A 22,693-nucleotide genomic window follows, 5' to 3' on the forward strand; every position below is an offset into this window, starting at 1 on the left:
AGCACAACTTGGATTTTCTCTTTAAACTATTCATAAAAGGATGAAGCTGTATTAAATGATCTAACTGTGAGAAGCTAGAATTCAGCCCTGAAAATAACCCTCACAGTTTCTGAAAAATGTTGAGGGCTTCCTTTTTTAACCAATCCTAAAAGGGTGGTAAAGAATAAGTACGAAATACTTAATTCCCTAAAAATGAAAGACATGTTGAATAGAATTAAAAGTTTAGGACAGGTACTAATTAAAAAAATTTGTGAAAGCATGTTCAGGGAAGTCTATGAAGCATGTTCAGTTAGATTATCTCTATGAAAGTGAAAATGAATCTGTTTTTTTCCATTCTAAATTTTGAAAGTTCTGAAAACATTTAAATTAGTAGTGAAATTGCAAAGGCACTACATTTATTAATATATATAATAGAAAAAGCCTGATTATTCATAATCAATTTTATCACTTCCTGAATAACAAAAAACCAAAATTTCAAATACTTTTTCTTAAAATTTTATTTAGTAGAAAAGTAAGTAAATTAACTAGGTTAACAACCCCTGCTGGCCTCTGTGGCGCAGGTGGTAGCGTCTCGGCCTTTCATCCAAAGGACCTAGGTTCAAGGTTCGAATCCTGGTCAGACATGTCATTTTCACACACGCTACAAATCATTCATCTAATCCTCTGAAGTAATATCTAATGGTGGTCCCGGAGGCTAAACAAACAAAAAAAGGTGGTTCCGGAAGCTAAACAGAAAAAGAAAAGGTTAACAACCTCTAAGGTGTAAATGTGGGATTCATAACCCTAAAAATTCAACATTTGGCCGTATGGAAATGACCTTCATATAATTATTTTTATATTTCAGGTGAAACAATTCCTGAAATTATACAAATCTACAGACAGATTTAAAGAAATTTAATGATAAATGACCTATCTTTAAAAAATTTTGGGTACAGAATAACAGGAACAAATCTACAATACAGAAGTAATCAGTTTTTTATCTAATCAAAATAATGGTGATGACTGAATTCATTTTTTGGTAAAGTATGTGGTAGATAAATTTGATTTTAATGTAAAAGTTTCTCATAAGATAACTAATTTTAATTATAATCTGTACCCTGCAATCCAGTTTTGTAAACACTCAGTCTCCAGTCACCTCCACATTTTTCATTTCTGTTACCAGGACATAGCTTATTGCAGTCTGATTCTTCAGCTCTCAGCTTAAATGATGGTAATAAATTATCACAGAAGCATTCAGATCTAAAAATTTTAAAAAATCTTCCATGATCATTTTTTACAAATTGAAGTAAGAATAGAAAATAAATAGTTATAATTATTTAATAATTTTATAAATGCAAAAAAATTACCTATTTTTGCCTTACTTTTTATCAGGGATTTAGGTGATGGTAAACTGGTCTAATTACCACCTTACATTTAATAGTTGTGCATTAAAGCTTAGACAGTAACATCTGGAAATTGAAGTGTTTAAACTAAGGTGTACCAGCAGGTAAAGCCATATTCAATAAACTGATTCTCATAGATCATTTAAGTTTAACAATGTTGAATGTAGTTAGCATATTATATGCTGTTAACATCAATGCTGATACCTCAAAAAACTTACTAAAAGAAGCTATAGTAGTGATACTTTAAGAAAGAAGTTTTACAAAATAATTCAAATAGAAGTTTGTTTTTCTTGATGTATTTTATTTATGTCGTGGTTACTGTCCTGGTAGCCTTGGATCAATTTTTAGAACAAAACTGAACCAAATTCATTCTAAACAAATTTTTGTTTTTTGACATACATCATATATGATGTTTCTTATATTTTTTTTAGAAATTTACAACCTTTAATAGTATCATTAGACTAATAAAAAATAATTCTGTATTGATTTGAAAAAATATCTTGGAGAACATAACAAAATTGTGATTGAATACTTAAATAATAATATTTTTATTATTATAATTTTATAATAATATCATTATTATTATTAATAAAATATAGAATTTAAGATAAAAAATTGCAAGATTTTTATTTCAAATCCTGTAATGAAATTTGTTTTAAAGAATGAATGTTTTATAACTTTGTATATCTTTTGATACTTCAATATAATAAAAAGTGACCCCACACACAATATTTTATTGAATGTCATGAGATAAACAGACAGAAAGTGTTGATTAATATTTCAACAGTAATATTAACATTAATATCATCAATGGTAACAGTTGATGAAGCCAACAGTATGAGAAGTTTATTAATTACGTTCAACCTGACAATATTTAAAATATAAAACCAGGGGTTTCTCTTCCTTTTTTACATAACCTTTTTTTAACATAAGTTTAAAGAGAGTTGGATTGTAAAAATGAAATATAATCTTTCTCAAACACAAAAAAATCCTTATTGAATAACAACAGATTACTAGTTATAGCATTCAAGTTGGTGATGCAGGCTGTCAGTGTTTTTTTTGTGTATGACACATGCTAGTAAGAAATTGAGAAAGAAAGATGTTGGTTAAAAATATATATAATTAATTATAACATTTTTTTTAAAATTATAGGTATGCTATCTTTAAGTCAGAGGGCCTGAAGGTATTTTTTTTAATTCCTTGAAATTTTTAATTACAGAAGACATGTTAGAAATAGATTTCTTAACTTAAATTTCTTTATATTTTATAATAAAATACAAATTCTATAAAACTTGACTATTATTTTACTAAATTATCCTTGATCTATTTTCAAATAAAAATTAAACCCAAGTAATAATTTCATTTTGATTCATGTAAATGGAGTAATCTGTTAGTGGATAAAATAAAACTGTTTACATATATTCAGAATGTATCACAAAGCTCTCCTGAAACTTTCAAAACCTATTCTACTCATGAAAATACTAGAAAAATTTCAGATAAACATATGTCCCAAAATGCTTCATTTTGCTTGGATTTTAGCTACCCCTTTTGAAATGTGGTCATATTGAAATTTTTTGGATGTTAATTAAAGAGCAAAATTAGTGATTTCTTATAGTTTTTTCTTGAAAAATTGAATAAAATGGATCCGAGTACCATACCTGCAGTAGTTTTTAAGAAATCTGGGCTGAAAACCAATAAATTGACGTAAAAATCTCCTGTTTTTTATGTTTGACATACAATAACTTTGTAAATGGGTAATAAACATATAATACTTTTAAACAAAACTCATAGAGAATTTAATTTTGAACAAAATGGTGTAAAATAAGTTAAATAAAACAAAGAGAAGTTTGAAAATGTTGAATTTTATTTAAACAGTATACTAGACCAAAGTGCATTATACGTACCACTTTATAAAAATATTAAAAAATAAGCTGACATTTTGAACTCATTTCTTGGCATGCTTCTCTATTACGTTTGTTGCCCTTTTTAGTTCTTCAGGGCTGTCCTTAAGTTGCTTAACCATATCCAAAATGCAAACAATTAATTCCTCAGTAGGATGTATTTTTGTTTTATAATCAATATTTTTCATCCATCTACAAACACAAAAATCTAAACGTATTAGATCAGGCGATCATGGAGGCCAAGAATGTAATCCTCTATGACTGATCCACTTCTCCAGGAAATGATGATTTAAGACAGTGGAAACGGCACAAGAGAAGTGGGGAGGCATGCCATCTTGCTGGAAGTATACTTTGCGTCTCAGCCCTAGAGAAACATCTTCAAAGACCTGGCTTTCCACTGTTTCACAAGGATTTACTTCTTCCCATGTTTTGTTTCAAAGATCTATGTGTTTATTACCCATTTAACAAAAATATTGTACGTCAAACATAAAAAATAAAAAACAGGGTATTTTACCCCATTTATTGATTTTCAACCCAGATTCCTCAAAAACTACTGCAGATACATTTCTGGGACCTATTTTATTCAATTTTTCGGGGTAAAACCACACAAGAAATCACTAATTCTGCTTCTTCATTAACGTCCTAAAAATATCAGTACGATCTCATTTCACCGAGGTAGCTGAAATCTGAGCGAAATATTTCACTAGCCGTAAATCACAAAGTATTTTAGGGCATATGTTTATATGAACTTATTCCACTATTTTCATGAGTAAAAGAGTTTATGAAAGTCCTGGGAGAACTTTCTGATACATTCTGAATATATATTTATATTTGTACAGCTGGTTCAAGAGGAAAGTGTAATAATTTGGGAACTGATTTAGAGCTTGAAATATAATATATATAAATATATATATTATATATAGTAAAATATATATAAATATAACTAATTTAGAGCTTGAAATATGGAAAAACATTCATACAAACATATGTCCAAAACACTATGTTTTAGGCTGTGTCCTAAAATGCTTCGTTTGTGAGTACCGGCTACTGAAAGATTTTACTCGGATTTCAGCTACCCCTTTTGAAATAAGGTCATATTGAAATTTTTAGGATGTTAATTAAGGAGCAAAATTAGTGATATCTTATGGTTTTTGCCCTGAAAAATTGAATAAAATAGATCTGAGTACCATACTTGCAGTAGTTAGAGATATCTGGGCTGAAACCAATAAACTGACAAAAAATATCCTGTTTTTTTATGTTTGATGTACAATAACTATTACTGTTATCATTACTATTATTTATTGATTTTTATAACAATTTATTAAATAATTGAAATTCAGATGAAAGCTCTTTTCTGTAATTTTAGTTTGAAATTGTAAGTATTTTCAAATTATTTCATACGAAGCTACAAATGAACTACTTCCTCTTCTTTCATTTAGGGAAATTTGGTTGCAATATGTTAAAAACAATTTTTTCTACGTTTATATTTTTTTCTCTATAGAGCCTGTAAAACACATATCCCTGAAATGTTTCCATTTCTTTATGGAAAATTCTGAATATATAAAAAGCTATTAATGAATGTATTACAGGTACAGATTACCTTATTATTATGTACTTAATTTTAAGCATGAACTAGAACAAATATTATAAATTTTTATTCTAGTTTTGTTACAATAATTAAATAATTATGAGTAGTTCTTTTATTAATAGAATTATAACGTTTAAAATTTTGGAGAAAAAGACTTTTTTGATTTATGTTAAAAAATTTAGATAAGCCTAATTTATTAAAATAATATAGTACATTGACTCACTCATATTGCATTCCAGCATATGCAAATCCTTTTGAATTACACAACTTAATGCAAACATTTGGTGAATTTGTGCTGTCAAAATTTTCCTTGTAACCATTCATTAGTCGATTATTGAATCCTCCATCAATGTAACAACCAACATAGTTTTCAATTGCACTTTTCTCACCTAAACAGATTCAGTTAATACTAAAAATAAATTTGTTTGGTGGGAATATTCCTTGCAAAGACCTTAAAATCTACTCTTCCCAAACTATAAAGATAACCATTATTTGAATAAAATACATTAAGTACAAATATGTAATTTGTAAAAACATGTAATAAACTAATGATTACAAAATTAAGTGAAAATTAGACAACTGACAAACAAAATAAATGCAACAAAACAATCATAAATATCTCAATGAGAACAGACATTTTATTAGCTAAATAACATCTGAGTTTCTACCGTATTTATTATCATACTTATTACTCTTAATGTCAATTGTATAATTTATAGTCTTACACCACAACCACAACCACAACTTAGAAAATGTTCTGGTAACTTTAACCTGAAATTATTCATGTGGAATCATTCTTAATCGTAACACTACATGCATGATAATTGTTATTATTATCTTGATAATTTGTTTTAACCATCCTTATTATAATAAATGATAAATCATATAACTGCTATTACATTTTTAAACGTAAAACCATAAACTGTCTATCATTAATTTATTGTCATTAGTAAATTTAGAACATTATGTCAAATGATTTAGTTTAAAGTACATTTCATTACTTTCTTCTGTAACATTATATTCTGCTTAGATAACCTGAGCTGCACCCAATCCATATTTCAACACCTTAATTAATTTAACTGTCATTAGTAAATTTAGAACATTATGTCAAATGATTTAGTTTAAAGTACATTTCATTACTTTCTTCTGTAACATTATATTCTGCTTAGATAACCTGAGCTGCACCCAATCCATATTTCAACACCTTAATTAATTTAACTGTCATTAGTAAATTTAGAACATTATGTCAAATGATTTAGTTTAAAGTACATTTCATTACTTTCTTCTGTAACATTATATTCTGCTTAGATAACCTGAGCTGCACCCAATCCATATTTCAACACCTTAATTAATTTAACTGAATATGACATCATTAATTATCATTTTTCCTAAATATTTTGACATAACTAACACACAACTATTCAAATTTGATTAGAGCAAGTTGATATAATTATCCCGTTTGAGATGCTGACCTATCATAAAACCTAAGAAATTTACTGGATTTCTTTTATCAATAGTTCATTTGTTTTTAATTAATAATTTACTATTATTTACTTAGAGCATGGACCAAGAATTAGTATCTGGACACCTGCTCTAGACCGGTTGTTTTGGGTTCTGCCTGGCTTGTGGGTATCCTGTGTCTTAGTTTTTCATGAGCTACCAGGATGAATAAGACTTGTGACTGGTTGCTATTATCAGAGCCCTGGACAAGGTTTAGAGCTGGTACAACCTATTACTCTCACCAGTATTGCTGAATTGAAGGAGGATGATTCACACACTCCTTGGGCAGATAATCTGATGCATGCACTGTTTTAGGTCGATTTCATAAGAAAGCTACATATTGTAGTGGGTACTATGATTCGACTTCTGGAAGATTTCGACATAACTTCACATTTCACATCCCCCAGACTCCAAAACCACCATCAGCTCAAACGTTTATATATATATACAAAATAATATTATTGTATTTATTTCTAACTAAAGAAGAAATACATTCAATTAAAAAAAAAAAACAAAACAACATAATACATATGTATACTTTTTACTAATATATCAACAAATAAACTGATAACACTTTCTTCCACACGTGGACATGACCATAACGCCATCTGCCTGGTTGGCAATGAAAATAGTTATTACTAAATTACTCTTTATTACATATTGTAAAATTATTTATGTTTTACAAACAAAACAAAATAAAAGCATACCCTCATATTCGACCATTTTATGCAATGTTCATACAATGGGCATGCAGTGGAATAAAGATGAAAAAAAATATTTATATTAATTTTACAAAAATTAGTTAAAAGTTGAATTCTGTTATTAAACTTTTCCTACGGGTTAATGCCATGACCAAATACTTCACTAGAATTCTTCAGTCATTTCCATTCACAGCCCAACTACATATTTCTCTGTTAGAGTCCCTATCCATAACCATCACTTTCTAATTTCCGATAAAATCAGACACTTACAACAAAATGAACAACATATTCCTCCTCACCGGTTCTACATAATGAGCATATCCTTTCATTCAATTCCCTACTGGGATTAGAATTGAGAGGAAGCATGCCACTTCTTACTTTAAAAGTAGTTCTCATTGCCTAGTTTCTCATTAATATAATTATGCATTCCCAGATCATGACTCAATTGAGAGAACAGACTGTTACCTTACACCATTCGGCTACACCACCTTTGTTGAGGGCATAGTCTGTGAAATTCCACTCTGTGCGCTCCCACCACCCAGGCCTGTTTAGCCTCCACTTGCATGCTCGTGAATATCTGTGAAAATATATACCCCAGCTCTCTTTCTCATCCATATTGAACTCTGCTTCTAATCTAAATTTCTCTAGTAGACTAAGCCACGTTTTAAACCACCATAATTTTTTCTCTATCATTAGCTTAGCCAATTTATTGGGAAGTCTGAATTCTGGCATGTTCAAGACTCATTACATATTTTGAATGGATTTCCCAAGCCTGAGTCTGCTTCCAAGTACAAAGTATAGTTTGGCGTATTCATAGGAAGTCCACATATTCTTTTTAAATAAAAGCTATTAAAATTCTCGAGCTCCTGACCTGCTCTGTATCCCCAGACCTGTGCAACATATATCACATCTGCCTTACAGGTGTCTTCAAAAACTCTGTACTTCGCTGATAATGGTATATTATCTTTAATGAAAAAATGTTTCCACAAACTGTTCATCACAGACATCGCCACAGCGGTTTTTCTTTGAAAATGATGAATCATTAATAACTGAGAAATAAATATCACCCCCTAATATTTATAGATTTTTACTACATCAGTGGGACTGCCTCCAAATGCCCATCTCTTGTTAGCCCTTGGTATCGCTCCACGTATAAAAACATCACTTTTTGGCTTATCTAGATTAATATTTAATTTTCACTGTTGCAGTAATATTGAAATTTGTTGATCATGGTCTGAAGTACTTTCAGCTCAGATGCTAACAAAACTAGGTCACTGGCATAGAGTAACACTCTGATATTCAAGTTATGGATCCATATCCCTTGACCCACTTCCTCATGCAATTCTTTTACAGAGTAATTAATATCAGGGAGAGCAAGCAACTCTGTCTGACACCACATGAAGCATAAGACAAATCGGTTACTCCATACTTACACCAAACACAAGATTTAGTGTCTCCGTACAATACCCATACCAAGTTTAAAAATTTACCATACAATCCTAGGTAGGAGAGTTTGCAAAAAAGTTCATGCCGGTCTACATTATCAAAGGCAGTCTTCATATCTATAAAAAAAAACAATGAAGTTTCCTCCTTTACAAACCTTAAGATTAATTATACTATAAAGATTAAAAACATTATCCATTGCAGAGCATCCTCTGCAAAAACCCTCCTGGTATTCATTTAAAAGCCCATTCCTGGATACCCACTCTTCCAATCTGCATAATAAGATACCTGTAAACAGTTTTGACCAAGAGTTCAGAAAGGATATACTCTATAATTACAAACTTCCTGTAATGATTCTTTTTGTGAATGGGAAATATTATTGAGTTCTTAAAGGGGTAAGGAATGCTACACAAATTACAAATAAAATTGAATAAATTCAGCACTAGCGATAAAATTTGATCCGGAGCCTGTCTGTAAAATTCAAATGGGATTCTATTGATACCTGGGGCCTTATTGTTTTTTGACTTTCTTTATTATTATAACCAGTTCTTCTTTTAAAATTGTTTGGGCCAACTGTTCATCTTCTGCACTTGGGTACATATAAATTCGAACAAAACTTGGATCACTGGCAGCAATCAAGGCTGAGAAATGAGCATTTCAGACTTCCGGACTAATGTCATCTGCATTCCTATACGGCTTAATCTTAAAAGATTTAACTAATTCCCAAAACACTTTATTGTTCCTCATGTTACTAAATTTACCAGATATTTCAAATATATGGTTGCTACACTCCTCCCTGCACAACCTTTTGTACTGTTTGTTAGCATCCATATAGTCCCTCCTAACTATATCTTTCTTTTTCCTGTTTAGCCTCCAGTAACTACCGTTTAGATAATACTTCAGAGGATGAATGAGGATGACTCCTAACTACATCTGAATTGTTAATTCAGTACAATTTATGTAACTTAAACCATCTTATCCCAGTCTTCCTACACTCAATATCAAATCTTTTTTGTTTAGGCTCTAGTACTCGTACTTAACCACCATCGAAGTTTAACTTATTAGATGCCACCCTATAAATACAATCGTTCAAAAGATCAAATGCCTCATTTGAGTTCACAGATAATGGGCCTAATGTTATACATAATTATCGCAACCTATTTGTGTTAGATAAATCATCATTCCTAGACCAACATAATTTGGGAGCAAGGACAGGACTTCTGACTCTCCATTAATTTTATCATAAATTCCAATTTGTATTGGCATATGATCACAGAATGCATGTGGAACGACTATGAGATCCTAAATTATATCTAATCCCTCAAACAAGACACAGGAAAAATCTGTAACTGAGGCTCCCCTACCACCAATAAAAGTATATTTTCCATTTTTATCATCATCCATCCTACCATTCAACGCTATTAAATTAAAAGATTCACACAGTTCTGTTAATTTCAGAACCTTTCTATTTACAACTACATCTTTAGAGTGTACTTACTACATCTTTAGATGTATTTACAACTACATCTTTAGGGTTAGAGCACACAAGGTGTGCTCTAACCCGGCACCTATATCTAACTCTTCCGATATGCTCTGACTACCAGTAATTCTCTCATTGAAATCCCCTATCAGAAGACAACATCAGTTTTCCTCATGATCCCCCATTCAATGTTGCAGTTCAAAAAATCTTTTTCCTATACTACTTCACTATTTACCGATAAATAAACTGGGAACAACAAAATTTCTTTCAGTGGATCCTGAAATAGAATAGTGCTGCTTCCCCCAAATTAAAAACTCATCTTATGCTGTAAGCCCACTTTATAGCCCATTACCACTCCACCTTTAGCTCTTCCCCATGGTGCCAGCTGCTTCTCTTGGCAGCTGGCACCATGAATGTATTCTATGGTTATGCTATCGAATAGAGTAACCTGAAAAAGAATTTTCCCAAGAATCTACTGTATCAGATTCAACATGTGTCTCTGTAAGAAAAAGTACATCATAACTACTTCAAAAATTGAAATGACTGCTTACTTTTTAAATTTGCAATATTATATATTAACATCTTAACAGAACTTCACCCATCACCATTGCACACACCATTGGAAGCCTCCTCCTCCAAAACCAGGCAGACAAACACTTCCTATTATCTATTTTCCCTTCCCAACACTCGTTTCACCACTCCCGATACATATCTTTCAAAAAATTCAGATAATTTTCCAGTCCCATCTTTTCTTCCACACATCAAATTAAGCTCTTCTGTAAGAATCAATGAATATTTATCAAACACCATTCGATCGAATATGACCAATACTCTCCTGGAATTATCCATTTGTTTGCAGTTCCTTTCTAAGTGCCAATAGAATAGCCCTCTTTTTCCATGTTTAGACAGAAAAATCCTAATGAATAACATATCCTGTGTTTATTAATTTATATGTTTTAAATATAATCGCCCGAATGTCCTCATCTCAGGGTATGTGTGCAATATTGGATTTATTGTCCTCCTTACCGAGGCAGTCTGCCCAATTAATAAATATTTCAGATTTAGTTTTAAGAACCTGATTGCAAAAATCAAGTACTACCTTTTTGATGTCATCATTCCTACTGTATTTCAAATCTTTGAAAACCAGGTAGTTTCACTGAGCCCTATCTACTAAATTGATCAGTTTATCCTTAATTAACTGATTTTGCTCTTGTAAAGAGCTAACTTCAGCTTTCAATACTTTGTTTTCTTTGATGAGTCTGTTCAATGCAGATTTAATACTGCCCACATCCTCCTTCGTGACTAAATTCAGTAATATTTGTCTAGTAAATCACTAATCACTGATGTTAAATTATCCATTGAGCCTTTTGGTATTCCGACTATCCGGCTGTATATTATGAGTTCAAGAATTTCTTCAGTCTAAAGCAACCCATTTCTCCAAATTATTAGAAATACCTGTAGCTGTAGGAGATTCCGGAAGGACGGTTCCATTTGTCTTTTATCCTTGAAATAATGTTCAATATTTTTCATACCACACACATTTAAAACATATAAGGTATATAAATCTTATTGCAAAGTTTAAGAGAAAATGACCTTTATACCTCTGTATATTCACAATACTTGACGTATTTTAAGTGTACAACATTATTTTTCAGCTTTAGTTATTCTATCTATAAGGATAAGATGTACAGGAGCAACAGGAAATCGCGTAGAGCTGTCAAGGCTCAGGAATGAATAGGATGCCTCTGATTAGGCAGTAACCAAGGTTTATAAATATATAACAGGAATAAAGTATACATATATATATATACGTCATAAAATAATACAATACGATAAAAATAATAATTATATAAATTAAACAGATAAAATAAATAAAAAATAGCAATGATCGATACAAAAATAAAAGAAGAAATTGTTGACTAACAATTACTGTAAATATTAAATATTACGTTTAATTAGAATTATCACTTTCAATTGTTGAATAATTTTGAATACTTAACAAAACTAAGTTACAGAATTCAGATAACACAAGAATTCCAGGTCACAACTTCCTGGAATACTGTGGCTTTGTATAAAATCCAACAACCGCTCTAGTACTAATAGATCTAGTATTCAAATGTAAAGATATAATCAGAATAAATTAAATGAAGTCTAACATCAATTTTAAGGTTATAACAATGGTACCTGCAAACTTTTAGTTACAACTAACTTAAACAAAAACCATAAAAATAAAAACACATGAATGAATCATTATATAATAATATCATCATATTTCTCAAGAATATCTTGGCCCAGAAATCATGTAAAAATTTACTAAACAAAAAATACAGAGCTATTAAACTAGAATCCTGATCCAAACAACGCAACGCTGTTAACTTCTAAATATATCCTACCCCGCTAAAGGGCATTTGTAAGTGTGTGTTCGGACCCCTTAGCTTAGCACCGGAATGTACCGATCACTAGCGAAAAATCCCGATTCGTTAGTATCAATTTCTAGAGTTAAATTTCTAATTTAACTTTCATTATATCAATTTTCATCTTTCAACAAAAAAATATTTTTACACAACAGGTAATCAATTTTGGAGACTTAATAATCCCATTCCGAGAACCCGCCCGAAGGGCCTAACTGCGGAGGGCGTGCCGTAGGCACGCCTCTGCAACAAGTATATATATATATAAAAATATATATATATAATGTATTACAATATGTGTAGAAAAATAATGTTTTTTTCTGCAGAAAGCAGAACTAATGAAATAAAGTTCAGATAATATTAGATTTTCTTACCGGTAAATGAAGTTGAGTAAACACTAAGCCTCCAATCACCCCCACATTTTTTTGATGTGTCACCGGAGCACAGCTTAGAACACTGGGAGTCGTCAACCTTTGCTTCTGAAGAGAGATGTCTATCTCCACAAAAACACTGAACACTGAAATATTTTCAATTATTGAATGAAATTAAAAATTATTTCACTTAAAATTAACAAATTAAATTTGGTATTTAGGTTGTAATTAAAATTAATAACATTGAGAACAATTAATTTCAAAAACTATTAATACACATAATTTCCAAGATTATCCTTTAACATAAAATCTTAAAAGTACATATTCCATATATTTCTGTTTCCTTTGGTTTCTAAATTTGGCTCCCATTGATATAAAAGTAGTACACAAACACTTAAAAAAAAATTTTTTTTTTTATCTGTAAATTTATGTTTTATACTGACAAACGTTTTCATGCATGACAGTTTTCCATGCTACATTGAATACTTCTTACAACTACATTGATTAGCAGCAATTTTACTACCTAAATAGGTAAAAAGTTTTCACTAATATATTATTTATATAAATAAAAATGTAATTGTTCGTTTGTTCAAAATCTTAAATCTCCGAAAGTTCTTCACCGATTACTTTGAAATTTTGCCACGACGTTGCATTCGAATATGCTCGCTTGCTCTCTCTCTCCCTCTATAGTTAGTAATAGGAAAAGTAAATATCAATTAAATAAAATAATAAACATTAAAATTTTTACTTTTTCTTCTTAGTCTCTAAGTTGTCTTTAAATTGATCTTTTAGTGTACATACAAACTGAAAATCAGTAGTAAGGTTCTACAATCCTTTCTTACTTCTTCCTATATCAAAATTCTCCTCAGAAATAATCAAATTCTCTAAATGCCCTTTTAAACTATTTTTATTTTTATTTTTTAGCACCTATGTATTCTTGCCTCCCACCAGCGTTTTCTTTAATCTTTAACTGTGGTTTATTATCAGCAGTTCTAAATTTAAGGTTTTTCTTCAGCAAAGCATTTACGTTTCTTTGTAGAACGTCATAGTTTTTGTAGATTATAATTTATATGCTTCTATTCTTAAATTAATTATTTTTATATTTTAAATAATTACCATCGTATAAATAACCATAAATTACCATCACAATGTTACCAAACCTCATAATGATAATTAATCTTAAACAAGTAGCAATCTTGCATGGACGCAAGTACCTAGATATGCTGTATTCTTCTCATATCAATTTTAAGTTGATTTTTGTAGTTATTGAGAGTCACTGACTGTTCATGTAGAGTGTGCTGGGTAATTGCCTACCACGGGAAAAAAATATGGATTAACATTACATGATTCAGTTTCAAGTCCTTTTAAAAAATCAGCATCTGAAACATATGAAATGTTGAAAGAAACATTCAGTGAATAGTGTGTGTCACGTGCAACATGTTTTCAAGATGAGAGCAGGTTGACTGATGAGGGTCGACTGAGCATGTTGAATAACAACATTATGGTGAACACAGCGAGTGTGATCACTTGAAAAGATCGTAGTATTGGTGTGTGGCAGTTGGGGGAACTGTTATACATCTCAGAAAACAGTACAAAGAATAATTCTGAGCAAGGAACACATATGAAACACATAGGGTTCTGCGGATCTGAATGCCTGACCAAATGGAGTACAGTGTATTTATATGCAATGATTGTTGGATCACTGCAAGAACGAAGGAGGATCCACTTTTTGCATAATATGGTAAACATTGACAAGTCTTGGATGTTCCAATACGACCCTGAGATGAAACAACAAAGCATCCATAAGAAAATCAACTTCTTCACCATCTTGGAAAAAAGTGAAAACTGCTCGGAGCACAGGTAAAGTCATGATGATCATCTTTTTTGATCTTGGTGGATTTATTTACCTAATCAGGTATCTACAGAGATGACTGTAAATTTTCTCTGGTGCATTAATGCACTGAAGATAATACTGACTCACTTCTGTTCAATCACCATAATGCACGCTCCCATGTTTCTCAGTCTGCAAATTTTTGAATGGAAAAACTTAAAATGGACCTCTCCCAACACACAGCACAGATCTAGCTCTGGGTGACTTCTGGCTGTTTGCAGAGGTGAAAAGATCTGAAAGGGTGAAAATTTGAGATGAATCTAGAGGTTCTAAAACCATGGAGACAAAATGCAAAGTGCTTTCGAAAGATGGTGTGGATTTTGAGTTGAAAAGTGGATCAAGCACTGGAAGCTCTTAAGAAAGACTATTATTTTAAAAAGGAACATGTAAATTTTTCTTATAATTTTAAAAACAGAGTTAGTTAATAATTCATATTTCATTATTCCATTTAATTTGCTAACACTTACTTATATTGCATTCCTGCATACTGGTAACCAAGACTGTAACATAGGCCGACACAATAGTGAGGTGTAAGTGCATGATGAAAATCTTCATGATGACCACTTAGCAATCGGTCTGACGGTTTATCATCAATAAAGCATCCATCATATTTTAACTCATCTTCATTGCTATTTACACCTGAAACATAAAAAAAAATACTTCAAAAATAATATGTTTGTCTAAATAATTCCACACAAATATTTAATGAATATACATCAATATATATATATATATATAACTAGTTATATATTAACTAGATATATATAATATATTGAATATTACACTCACTAATCTAACAAATGTTCTTGGCTCTGATTTATTCTTAGATTGAACTATTTTGAAAATATGCTTGGTGCAAAGTCTACTCTGAACCAGTAATAGTTCTTGGCCATTTTCTTACTTAAATGTCACTTTAAAATAAAATTGGAAAAATTTAATTGCCATAAAATATTTAACAACTTTTATTAAAAGTTATTTTGGTATTTTAACTTTCATCTAGTCATTATTAAGATTTGAAAAACATACACCATTATAATAAGCTAATAAATACAATATAAGTATTAAGTACATAATAGTTCTACAAAATCAGTTCTTGATTTTGTTTCTGCTGCCATATAGTTATGTATCTTTGCTATTATTTATTTACTCATATTTTTTTGTCAGTTTCTCCCATCACTTCTTAATACTTTTGATGTACCATAATATGAAAATATTCTTAAGAATAATTTTCTTTTAAAAAATAATTAATATAATACAACTTGCTTTCTGCATCCAGAATATCTTTTCATATCTTTATTGCAATTCTTTGCTCACTAGCAACTAATTGATGTTAATACTGTTTACATTGAAGTAGTGTAAGGAAAATCATTTGTGTATGTTCAAATAATATAATCTATGTTGTCTTCATTTATTTAATATATTGTTTTATCAAATTTAGTGCAACTGTAAATTCAAATGTGTTGAATGCTGCAGATGATGATGCAGACTCATAGTGACTGATAGTGTTTGTCTTATAGAAGGTTATATGCTCAAATCCCCATCACACCTGCTGTCTTCCACATACTTTAAAATTTTCATGTCAAGTTTCTAAGCAGAAGCTGTAAGGTTACATGATGAATTAATTTTCTACAAAAAGTCAGTTGTTAGTATGTAGTAAAATTTCTATGCAATTTTCAGGGATTATTTCAAATGTATCTGAGTCTTTGCACCTAAAAGTGAATGTGAATCTTGTTTGTTTGGTATAAAATTGTTCATAAATCTGTTCTTGATTATCGCATTATTATTCTGTGTATTTTAATGTTTATTACTAAACTTTTCCAAGTTTAAATATATACATCTGTGATAATCTATGATATAAAATAATACAAACAACTTTTTTCATTATATTTATCACTTAGCTTTGATAAAATTTATTAATTTATCGTTTCTTATGACTTGACACATGTAATACACCTGAGGTTCAAGACACATTAATCTCATTTTTCTGAGAGATATTATTATGGAGTCAGTTTTCTTGTGGTCTTGTTTTTGCCTGGTTGCAAGGCTGAATGCCACTTACATTTGGTGGAATTTGCATGATATGAGGAAAGGATAGGAAACTACTTCACTCCTAATCTTCCCTAGTAAACCTGACACTGGATTTGTTATTCTTGAGAATGACAATGCCAACTTCGGGGTTGCAAGTGTTTTGTATCAAATCACCTATAACTGCATTGGTTTGGTATATAATACATATACATTTTTTTAAATTATTCTACTTGCTGTTGATATAGCGTATAAAAAACCATTTCTATTAAAAATTAAAAACAATTTTAGTTATAGGTAATATTGTCATTTTAACAATTAAAACTGTGATAGTAAATAAAGTGAAAAAAGTGGAAGGGCATTATTGAATTTTTAAACTATAATTTTGTTGCAGAATTGAAGATTTGGTATTATTTAAATTGCACTTGAAAACCTAGAATATTGTTAAGGTTGTAGGCGGGATGTTTACACTTTTCAAATTCTAGGATGAATGTTAGGATAACAAAGTGATTCTATATGTTCTCTGAAATATTTAAATAATGATTTGCAATTATGAACAATGTAAATTTTGAGATTGTCACTACATGATATTTTACATGCATTGGTAAATTAAGTTTGTCTGAAAATAAAAAAAATTGTCATTGGCTTTTTAAGCAATTTACATTTTAATTTCCTAACAGATAAAGCTACTAAAATCTTTTTATTATGGAAAACTTGGAGGTATTAAAAAATATTCTGGCATTGGTTGGTTTTCATATTAAAGAGTAATCATGTTAAAAAATCTACCATAAGAAATAGAATTTGACATTTTTTCCCCAACATTCTTTTCACTTACAAAGCTTAAGGTTAAAGAATTGGTCCTCATTAGCCATCCCTTCATTTATACACTTTCAAACCACTCCCAAATTACATAATTTTGGAAATTTCAGAAATTTTTTTTTCTGATTTTCTGTTCAGCCATTTAAAGCAATTCCATGTGTGTTTTTTTTAATATTATGTACTTACATTTTACTGAGCAATATTTTGAAACTGTTTAACAGAAAATTTATATTATTTATCTTGATCTTATTATGTCACTTTTTCATTTAAAAAGTTAATGTTTTACACTAATTTCTGGTCGCTTTAAAATAAAAACTAAATTAAATAAAGAAAATATATAGAAATATTATTTTTTTTAATATTTAAAATGTTCATGCTCATATTCTTATGTAAGTCAGTAGCAATATTTAAATAAATTCATAAAATGCAGAACAATCCTGTTTCATACAGTATTTCTGTTGTAATTATATAAAAAAAAAAATTGATGTAGTTCTAAATAATGCTTCAATTATAGTACATACATGAACAATAAGTAACTATGTAAAATTATGTAATATGCTAAGACCAAAACTCAAGATTATTGAACTCCCACATGCAAAGTAATTTATACCGCTAGATATTACCTGTTTCCAAAAACTTCTGTCATATCTTGTTTCAAAATGGCTTCCCAGTACCATTAAAGGCTAGAAGTAGCCTACTTTATACTGAGTTCTGATTTAATTTAGAGTTAATAGAAAAAAATTTAATGTACTGTTATCAGATTGAGTCCAGCACATGAGAAAGAAACAATTTTCTTAGACAACACCTTTTTCTGTTTAAATCAATATAATTTTAATAAAAAAATATTTTCTTTGTATTTCCTTCTTTCGAAATTAAATAGCCTAAAACAAATAAAAAAGCTTTCCATTTCCATTTGTCTTAAAAACATTTCTCTTCATCAGGGTGCTTAAACATTATGAAAAGATGAGGATTTACAATTTTTTTTCTGTTTTATTGTATTTGTGACATTTATAGTAAATAAGTGTGATATACATTTCTAGAGAAGTAGAGTGATGTAATAAAGAAAAAAATATATAAAAAGAAGTAACTACTATTGTGCAAACAAAGAAGTTTACTGCTCATAGCAGAAAAATATGTTTTCATTAACGTGAAACTATGGTGTTTATATACCTGTATTTTTTCAAATATTAAGAACATATATTATGTAACAGCTTTTACTTTTTTTACCTTTTGCAACTGGTTTTAATGTTGGATTCAAATTTCATAAAACTTTTGTGAAAGAGTTCTGATTGATTTTTCATTAAATGACAAATTTGTTAGTTATAGTACATTTTTAAAAATAAACTATACTTCATAACTACCTAAAACGATATCAAAAATAAATTCTGATGAGTTATTAAAAAAAAGAATTAACAAACAATATACATACAAAACATTTTTATTACTATTGGTAATAAAACAGTAAACAGTATTAAATAATAAGATTTTTATATAAAAATCTTTTGACACTTTTCTATATTGTTCTCACTACTCTTAAGGGATTTATCTCACAATACCAGGTCTTATATCCCTTTAGCACAATTAGAAAGATATTATATGAATCTACATGTTAAGCTTGTTTGACTTTGTTATTGTAGTGGATTCACTGGCATCACCAATCACCGAAGAAAGATTTCAGAAATTGTGACATTTGAAAAAAGCTTTGTGTAAGGTCTGGGCTATAGGGGCTTCATTGAATTATTCCCAACCTAAAGTTATCAAGACTTTTTCATTCTGGTAGAGTGGGTAGGCATTATCATTAATTAACATAATATTATTGCTAGGGACACATCACTTATTCAAAATTCTTTTCTCTTCTTTTGTTGTGAATACTAGGATTGGTTTGCACGTGACATACTTTGCCATACTTCATGATTCTCTGAAAGTTCCTTCAACTCCAAGTAAGTTCCACAATTCATATCACCCATAATCTAACAGATATTCCTCAGTCTTGGCCTATCTAGCATTTTTCCCTTCTGCAGTGCTTTCTATTATTGATTTAATAAGCCCATCATGCCTTAACAATTGGCCAGACCAATTTCTCTTCTTTGCTTTAAAATATTTAAGAGACAAGGTTTCATCTCATTGACCCTCCTTAATACCTTCTCATTGGACACACAATCCACCCATCGGACTTTCATCAATCTGCAGTAGCGCCACATTTCTCAATAGCTTGTCAACTATGTGAAATAGTGTTATTTATTTGAAATTACATTGTAACAATTTCTTTAGCATTTTGCATCAGTTTGTGAAGCCTTGAATTAAGAACTCTTTGAGGAAAATCCTTTTTCTGCCCCAAAACAATATTGACATGAACTTTTAAGTTAAAAACTTCTGCCTTAATTTCATTTTTGTAGGTGATGAGGTATGTCTCTACTCCACAAACTGTTGTATTAATTCAGGTGTTACTTGTGACACTCATGTTTCAGCCCTGGTGACTGCGTAGCTTAAGAAGTATTTCTGTATTATGTTGAAAAGGCCAACACACTGTTCTGTCATTTCTTCTTGTGTTGTTCTGTACACATCTTTAGCACTGAGCATATGTACAGTTTGCATGAATACAGTAATTCAGTTTTTTGACAGTTTTGTGAAGCATTTGTGGAATTTTTGGAAGATGCAGAGCAGTTGATGTTATGGTACACTGTCTATTCTCTCTAATCTTTTCTTTAATTGAAACACCAAATTATCATTCACTTAGATCGTCTCTCATATCCACGGTATGAAAATTTTCATTTCCTTCATTATATTGACTCAACCGTCTTAAAATCACCAAATCCCTCATGGCATGTTCTACATAAACATCATAAATTTCAGCCAGTTTCATGTTCCTCACAGTTAAGAAGTGGATCACAGACTGTTTTCACTTGCAGCAGTCATCTCAATTTACTTAAGCAGTATAAACACATACCACAAATCTTGCACATCACAATCAACTTGGTGGATATGCACATCATTAGGTGTAGCAGTGCAGTGGCAATCTTTAGAAATTTAACTACTCTCTGCAAATTCTTTGAATTATCATTATTTAAATTTATGCACTGTTCATTACTACAGCCACAATATGGTGCATTAAGCAATTGCGCCAATATAAAAAGGCTAATCCAAAACCAATTTTTAACTAGGCAGTAAAAAAAGAAGAGAAATAGATTTTATTATACATAAAAGTTACCTTCTTTCATTTTCTGTTTAGCCTCTGGAACCACCATAAGGTATTACTTCAGAGGATGAATGAGGATGATATGTAACTGAAATGTAGTCTTATACAGTTTCAGGTTGACTGTTCCTGAGATGTGTGGTTAATTGAAACGCAACCACCAAAGAAAACCAGTATCAACAGTCTAGTTGAAACTAACTAACTGCCTTTACTAGGATTTGAACCTTAGAACTATCGACTTTGAAATCAGTTGATTTGCAATGACGAGTTAACCACTAGACCAGCCCAGTGGACTACGTAAAAATAACCTGGATGTTAACATAATTTCTTCAAATAGATGCCACTAGTATTCAGGCACTATGTGTATTGAGACCCACATCACATTTTTAGATCTAGATCCTCGTAGAAATACTCAGCTCCTCAGATACCAGTCGGCTATCAATTACATTCATGAATTCTCACTGGTTAAACTGAATTAGCACTGATTTTTTCCTGAGCAATGTTAAAGGGCTAACAACCTTCGCAGCCAGACAATCTTTTGATCTCCTAGCTAAATCACATGAATAATGCCTAGCATGACAGTTAATTCAAATAGTCCTTTTCAGGACCTATTGAAAAGGAATCTTGCAACTTGCTTAAAGATCTGTCTACTTAATAAACAATAAGCTGGGCCAAATGCCAGGCCCTGCATAAAATTTTGGTAAATAGCAATATTGACATCATAACCATACGGGAAACCCACACTTAGAATGAATAACAGCTTGCTAAAAGAGATAGGATACGAACCATTAGTAACGTACATAAACCTCTTGCTATTGCCTGACCACCCAAAACTCTGCCTCCTTTGCCCCATCCATCTGTGTATGTTGGTGACTTTAATAGTCATGATACATTATGGAAATATACAGACAATGATATCAACAGAGATACATTAATGAACTGGGCAGATAATAACAACATGTACCTGGTATTTGATGTTAAAGAATGCAGATCTTTTAAATCAGCAGCTTGGAACCAAGAATATAACCCTCACCTATGCTTTGTGAGTACAAATGATAATAATATACCTTTACAAATGACCCATAGGATCCTAACAGATTTCCCTCACAACCAAAATTGACCAGCAATTATAGAAGTAGGTATAAGCTCCCTTTAATCAGATTCTTCCCTCGGCCAAGATGGAACTTTAAAAGGGCAGAGTGGGAGAGTTTTTCCAGCAAGCTTGATAAATTCATGAAATGGATCCCACCTGTGGTCGAAAAATACCAAAGATTCATAGGAGCAATAACTAGAACAGCAAAAAAAGACCATCCCCAGAGGATTCCATAAAAAATATATATCAGAGTGCAATAACAAATGTGAACAATATAAGGAATTCCTCAAGAAAGACAACAGAAAAATAGCTGACTCATTGCATAAACTGGATGCAGCATGGCAAGAGAACTGGGTGTAAACAGTTGCTAATATGGACTTTAAAAAATCAATCAGAGAAGCTTGGTCACTCTTAAGGAAGTTAGATGATACACCCCTTCACCCAGACAAGATTGCAGGCCACATCATGTCCTCATCTAGAGCTGCACAGAATAGAGCTCATTCAACACATGTGAAACACAAATTTAAAGCACTGACAGCCTCTGGTCAGGAACAAACTGAATTCTCCTGTTTATTTAATATCGATGAACTAATAAAAGCCCTTAAAGGCGTGAAAACCGGCAAGGCCAAGGGCCTGATGTGACTCTCAGAGTTTCTCTTAAATTGTGGTAAATACACAAAAAACTGGTTGGTCTAGTTCTTCACAGACATCATGAAGAGAGGAAGAATTCTGACTGAAATAAAAGAGGCAAATGTCATCACTATTCTAAAACCAGGTAAGCCGAATGATGACCCAAAAAGCTATCACCCAATAGCTCTACTGAGTGCAGTATACAAGATCCTTGAAAGATTCTTATATAACAGAATTGGAAGTACAAGATTTGAGAGGATTCCAG

At 30.8% G+C, this 22,693-nt stretch overlaps 1 protein-coding gene across 2 annotated transcripts in view; it reads right to left on the reverse strand.

Annotated features, from left to right (window-relative positions):
- Nucleotides 1-22,693, reverse strand: part of LOC142334050 (uncharacterized) — a 125,653-nt gene that overhangs the window by 92,094 nt on the left and 10,866 nt on the right. For both annotated transcript variants that reach the window (XM_075381726.1, XM_075381720.1), the window contains exons 4-7: nucleotides 15,136-15,307; nucleotides 12,781-12,923; nucleotides 5,095-5,260; nucleotides 1,097-1,239 (exon numbers count right to left, since the gene is read on the reverse strand). In XM_075381726.1, coding sequence (XP_075237841.1) covers nucleotides 1,097-1,239; nucleotides 5,095-5,260; nucleotides 12,781-12,923; nucleotides 15,136-15,307 — 624 coding nt within the window. The remainder of the gene's footprint in view (nucleotides 1-1,096; nucleotides 1,240-5,094; nucleotides 5,261-12,780; nucleotides 12,924-15,135; nucleotides 15,308-22,693) is intronic.

Source organism: Lycorma delicatula, chromosome 1 (assembly GCF_047948215.1).
Source record: "Lycorma delicatula isolate Av1 chromosome 1, ASM4794821v1, whole genome shotgun sequence".
Lineage (NCBI taxonomy): Eukaryota > Metazoa > Arthropoda > Insecta > Hemiptera > Fulgoridae > Lycorma > Lycorma delicatula.